This window comes from Semicossyphus pulcher, unplaced genomic scaffold, assembly GCF_022749685.1.
Source record: "Semicossyphus pulcher isolate SPU_LCO1_2020_fin unplaced genomic scaffold, fSemPul1.0.p SCAF_16, whole genome shotgun sequence".
NCBI classification, from domain to species: Eukaryota; Metazoa; Chordata; class Actinopteri; order Labriformes; family Labridae; genus Semicossyphus; species Semicossyphus pulcher.
The window spans coordinates 24,867,543-24,873,901 of NW_027211670.1; the positions used below are offsets into that span (position 1 = coordinate 24,867,543).

At 43.8% G+C, this 6,359-nt stretch overlaps 1 protein-coding gene across 1 annotated transcript; it reads left to right on the plus strand.

Annotated features, from left to right (window-relative positions):
• Positions 1-80: 80 nt before the first annotated feature.
• On the plus strand, positions 81-5,955 carry LOC138593268 (pre-mRNA splicing regulator USH1G-like). The gene is made up of 3 exons (XM_069664199.1): positions 81-280; positions 4,196-4,643; positions 4,854-5,955. Exons 1-3 carry the CDS (start codon positions 117-119, stop codon positions 5,667-5,669), a joined length of 1,428 nt encoding a protein of 475 aa, XP_069520300.1. The 5' UTR covers positions 81-116; the 3' UTR covers positions 5,670-5,955.
• Positions 5,956-6,359: the final 404 nt, after the last annotated feature.

Below are 6,359 nucleotides of genomic sequence, written 5' to 3' on the forward strand. Positions count from 1 at the left end.
GGCCGTCCAACCGTCTGGACACGCACCGTCCCGGGCTGAAAAAGTTGCCTTAAACACGGGGCAAACCCTCCAGGACCTCCATGGAACCGAACTCAGAGTGAGCCGAGGCCGCCGCCATGAACGACCGGTACCACCGGGCGGCCCGGGACGGCTACCTAGACGTGCTGAAGGAGGCCACACGGAAGGAGCTGAACGCCCCGGATGAGGATGGGATGACACCGACCCTCTGGGCCGCTTACCACGGCAACCTGGAGGCGCTGCGGCTCATCGTGGGCAGAGGGTGAGTCCAGAGACCTAGGACCAGGTCTGAAACAGGTTTACGGCAGAATTCATCGATCTGAGCAGCTTGTTAGAAAGTTTTTCATCCAGCAGAACAATTGTTTTCTTTCATCAACCTATTACAGACAAGAGAGGCTAAAATAACAACACATCTTTCCTTTCATGAGTAGGCCTACCTGTCATCGAGTGAATTTTCCTATTTCAATCAGAAACCTCAAGAAGAAGGCTTTGACAATTATATTTTCAACTGACGAATGGACAAAACAAACTGTAATCTTGTTAGAGTTGGCCTTTCTGTTAACAGGAAGTTGTTAAATTCTATTTTATTTGCAGAAAGATGTTCCTACTTAGTTGTTAGTTTGTGATAAAAAATGTATCTTTACAATTGTCCTTCCTTCCAAAAAAATACATCAAGATATATTCACTTTTTTATTATAAATATGTCCATCCATTATGTGTGGGCTGATACTGTATGAATACAAAACCATGGTGCCACCTATTATCCTGCCCCCATCCTTAATGTAATCAGTGCAGCTGGAGATGGAGGGTTTTACATTTTAACAGCCTTATTACAGAGTAAAGGTCAGGATAATCCCCCCCCCTGCTCCATGTGTAACATAAACACCCCCCCCCACACTCTATAGAAAGAGTGTTGACGTATCTGTAGCATGATAAGTTTATATTTCATCTCGCAGACACAGCTCAGGCTAATCCGTTACATAGCCAGGGTTGGGGCAGGTATTAACTGATTCAGTTTACATTATATTTTTATACCAATCAGTTACTGAAAGGGCACAACGTCTGATTGTAAGCCTACAAGCAGGCAGATAAACGAGGCTGAAAGCCTCATGCTCACTCATACGGATGATTTTGAACATGTTTGTGAGTAAGGATATATTCTGCTGAGATAAGTTCATGCATCAGAGAACTTTTAGAGGCAGCCATCATTCAGATTATTGGCAGCAGACTGCAGTACATCATGCAGCCTGTGGCAGGTTTATAAGGCAGCAGTAAAGTGATGTGCAGTTGAGTTTGATGCAGGAGAGAGGCTGCAGGCACAGGAAAGGTCACAGTGATGGAAAGGGCGTCTTCTTCCTGTAACAGTCTCTGGAGGATGCAGAGCAGAGTGGATGTGAAGCAAAGCGCACAGTTTATCGTTGTTAGCTCAGTTTTAGATAACATTTTACATTCGCTTGAAAGACTGTTTTGCGTTAGTAGTCTTGATTTGATTTGTATTTTCTTCCTATTTTAAATTTTTAGGGCTGTAAAAAAACTTCTATTATCAAGCAATAGAAGCTAAACCTCTGAAATATGCAATGTACTAGTTACGGTAGAAACTTAGCCAAAATAAAACTGGAAAGATTATGATTCAATATAGTAAAAAAGTGAGTAAAAAAATGTGTCCTTAAATCACAAGTATTTCTGTATAAATTCAAATTATTTTTTATTGTCATGTATGTTAGAAATATAACAAAAATGTGCTCTATGTGAGTGCATAGGTGTTCTTCATTAAATTACACATTTGTGACTAAATAAGCAGCTAAAATAAAATCCATCTGAAGCTATTTAATCAAACAGTCCACCAACTGACAACAGATTTTACTCATTACTGATGGAGCATTAAAGTATGTTAAATCACCATTTTTAACCAAATCATACCCACTTCAAAACTTGCACAGAGAAAACCTCTAATGTGCAATAATCCAAAGTGTTATAAACTAAGTTTTCAGGGCCTGTAAGATCTAAATTAGTTGTGTTAGTATTTTAAAAGTCTTCCTGCTTGCTAGCAGCTGTGTGAAGCTTTATAAAGCAACAGCTGTGATTTGAGGAAAATGCTATTATGTCAGCAAGCTAACATTAATAGTATAAACATACTGCTTTTTATCATGTTCAACATATACCATGTTTGCCGTCTTAGATTAGCTAGTTAGCATGCTAATATTTGCTGTTTACCCTGTGTACAATAAGTGAATCTGAGGCTGATTAAGGTGTAGTTAGTCTTTGGTCTTACAGCGCATTCTTTGACCCGATGATGGCACTAGAGGGAAAGTCAGAGGATTATCTCAGTCAGCACGCCTCGCCCTGTGGGAGCCACAAATGTCTGTATAAAAATGTCATGATGGCAATTTATCCAGCAGTTGTTGAGATATTTTCAGTCTGGATCAAAGTGGATTGACACCACATAGAGCCTCACAGCTGGTGTGAAAACAGGCTGCTGTTCTAATAATACTGGCTGTCTTCAGGCAGACACAGAGCCTCATGTGCAGACTCTCCAGCTCTCTGTGCTGTAGGGAACTTGGAAGAGGCCTCAGAGATTACTGCAGCCATGACAATTCAGAAAGAAGTGTGAAACTCAGGTGGCTGTGTGAGGTGTGTGTGTCGTCCCTGAGTCAGAGCTGCTGGCAGCGCTGCAGATGCTCGAGTTACCACAGAGATAGTATGATGTGATTCCTCCCTGGTGTTACTACAGTGATACATTTCTGGCCTGTTTGGAATATGATCCGTTAATTGCCCCTCCAGCTGACATGGAAAGATATTAGAGCCAGAAATAAAAATACGCCACATACTCTTCGATCCAATATCTAATATGATATTTGTAAATGTTTCCAGGCTGCAGTCGGACGCTGCAATCAGGGTCATGCTGATGAAGGTGGTGACCCTGCAGTGTGTGCTAACAGGTGTCTGCATAAAAAGGCTCTTGGTGTGGGGGATAAATTATGCAAAGTCACCTCTGTCATGTTTAACCTGCAGAGTTTTAATAATTGATCAGGGCTCGGCCTCGGCCACGTGGGCGGAGAGAAAACAGGAAGAGGAGGGGCTTCAGTTCAGTATAAAAAGTTCATTCTTAATTCTCAAACTGTCCTGTGCACTGCAGGGTGCAGAGTGCAAGAGGTCAACATGCTGCACATGTTTCAGTGACGCTAATCAGTTTGTAACCAAACATCAAAGTCCAGAGTGTGATGGTGTTGTGTTTGTTTGGTTTGTTTATCTGGTATTGCTTGCACAGCATCATGGGTACTGCTTTAAAGACTGCAAACTCAAGCACAGCTGCACCGAATGAATATTTCCAACTAATCTGTCCATTATTTTCTTAAATAATTGATTTGTTGTTTTTTTAGTTAATCTTGATCATGCATTTAAACTGTAAATGGTCCAGAAATTGTGACAAATGTCCAAAGTGATGTCCGATTCCTTGCGTGGTTGGACAAACAGGTAAAAAGATATTCAGTTAAAAGCAGAAAGTTTGTGAAGCAGCATCCCGAGGTGGCACAAAGACGTCGAGCAGAACGTAACATTTGCAGGATTCAAATTCAGAAAGATTGCATGTTTACAAAAAAAAGTTTATCATTAAAGACATTAAATATCCTGCCTCTGTAATAATCCTGTCACCCTTTCATTACATAAGTCAAGAAACAACATGCTATAGGTCATCAAAGCATGTCTGACTGTAAACCTGAGGGTTCTTTTCACTGAACAGGAGATGAACTGAGTTGTATTTGCAGGTCACATGAGTCCTCTTACGCCCTGAGTTCAGTCTGTAAGGGGATCAGCAAAGAGAGGTTGAGTTTCCCTCTGAACCTGGGTTAAGTCTGAATCATGCCAAATCTTACCTCAGCTGTTACTGAGTCATGAAGGAGAAAGAAGGAAGTTTAACTTCTATGAGTCAGACTAAAAGATGCTCCTTTTGTTGTGTGTGAAGTCTGATCTGAGAAGACGGACGTGATGTTAAAGATGTAAACAGACAGTGTGAAAAGTTATTGTTTTGAAGCTCAGTGAAAGTACAGCAGCAAAGATTTTCAATTTAAGATTCAGATCTTAAATTAAAGGGTCTAATTAAGAAGATATGAGTACTTTATGTTGAATCCAATAACAATAAGTTCCTTCATGTCTTCTTGTCTCCTCCCGTGTCTCCCAGAGGTGACCCGGACAAGTGTGACATCTGGGGCAACACGCCGCTCCACCTGGCAGCTGCCAACGGCCACCACAACTGCCTCTCCTTCCTGGTGGCTTTCGGTGCCAACGTGTGGTGTCTGGACAATGACTACCACACCCCGCTGGACATGTCCGCCACCAAGGGACACATGGACTGTGTCCGCTACCTGGACTCCATCGCTGCCAAGCAGATCACCCTCAACCCGAAGCTGGTGGGCAAACTGAAAGACCGGGCGTTCCGTGCCGCAGAGCGCCGGATCAAAGAGTGCGCGAAGCTCCAGAGGAAACACCGGGAGCGAATGGAGAGGAGGTTCATGAAGGAGTCAGCCGCTTTAGATAACCTGGACGCTATTAGCTTCTCGAGCTACACGAGCAGCAGCACGCTGAGCCGCAAGTTCAACACGGTCACCTCCAACATGCCATACTCACAGGTGGTTTCTCTTTGAGTTTGTGTTAATGGTAGATTACATGGTTTTCTTTCCTCACACTGTTGACAAGCTGAAACACGATTAGAAAGAAATATATTGTTGCTTTCATGAGTCGATATGGCGTCGGTGTTAGCAAACAGTTAGCTATTTTCAAATCCATCAGGCACTATTTATTCTTAGCTTTAACTCTTCATGTCCACACTTTCCCTTCAGGCCACCCTGCATTCCACATCCAAGGGAAAGGCAAAGATCCAGAAGAAGCTGGAGAAGAAGAAGCAGGTCGATGGAACGTTCAAGATCTACGAGGACGGGAGGAAAAGTGTGCGCTCGCTGTCCGGCCTGCAGCTTGGCAATGACGTCATGTTCCTCAAACAGGGCACGTACGCCAACCCCAAGGAGCGGTCGCGCCTGAATATCCGCGACATGTTCCCTCGAGACAACGACGACGATGCCGACACCGTCTCCCGTGCCATGAGCGACCCGGGCCTGTACGACGCTGCTTATTCGGAGATCAGCGCCGACTCCGGACGTGATTCACTGTTCACCAGGCCCGGGCTCGGCACCATGGTGTTCAGGAGGAACTATATGACCGGAGGAATGTTTGGAATTGGGGCTGAAGGGAGTGTAGCGGGAAGTGAACCTGTGGGACGGGCACCAAACGTTCGTCTACGAGGACAACTGCCACGACGCTCGCCCAGCTTTGATGAGGACAGTATCGGCAGCGCCTTGAGCCTGCAGGAGAGAAACCTTCAGGAGTTACCCTGGGAGGAGACTGATGTTGGGTTGGATGAGGACTTTGAGCCAGAGAACAGTCCTCTGGAGACCTTCCTGGCCTCTCAGAGCCTCGGTGAGTTCATGCAGATCTTCAGGAGGGAGAAGATCGACCTGCAGGCTCTGCTGCTTTGTTCAGATAAAGACCTCACCAGCATTCACATCCCTCTGGGACCCAGGAAGAAACTTCTGGATGCCTGCAAGAGACGTCTGGACACCCTGGACGAACCAGAGGCCATTGAAGACACTGAGCTCTGAAGGTCAGTGTGGAGGAATCCATGTTTTGCTTTACATCAGAAGCACCACTCTCCAGACCTACCAGAACAATCTGTATTGACGCACATAAGCTACTGCACTTGCATCCATCAGTATACTGTGAACAAAACACCAATGAGCATGTGCATTTGAACACAATGCAAGCAAAAAGTTAACTTTTCATTCACGCTAATGGGCTCCATCTTACGTTTATTATGCTGTTTCCATAAAACATTCAAACTGTAGATACAACTTTGACATGCTGTCACCATCACAAATATCCTGTTGGTCCAAAAATAAGACGACCATGACCGAATAAATGTTTATAAAGAAAACATTTTTTTTTTTACCTTTAAAATAAAATCATGTTTTCAATATCTTTTAGATGAAATTGTCACCTTTAAATGAAATAAAATGCCATCAAAGTGAAGTGAGGTTTATTTAAATAACAGTCTTTAAATCATTTGACGTCAGCTCTGGTAACGGGCCTTCATTCTGTTGTTAAGTAAGACTCAGACACTCTCCTGTCAGTCTCTTTGGAAGCGGCTGCTTTGAGGACCACAGTGCAATTTTCTCTGTTAGCATCTGTTAGCTAAGACTGTTAGCATGTCTTTTTGGGCTCGCCGTCTTCAGACATTACCCTCTGTGACACCGTATTTCTTGGCTGCTTGACAGCTGTTTAATGACTCTGCT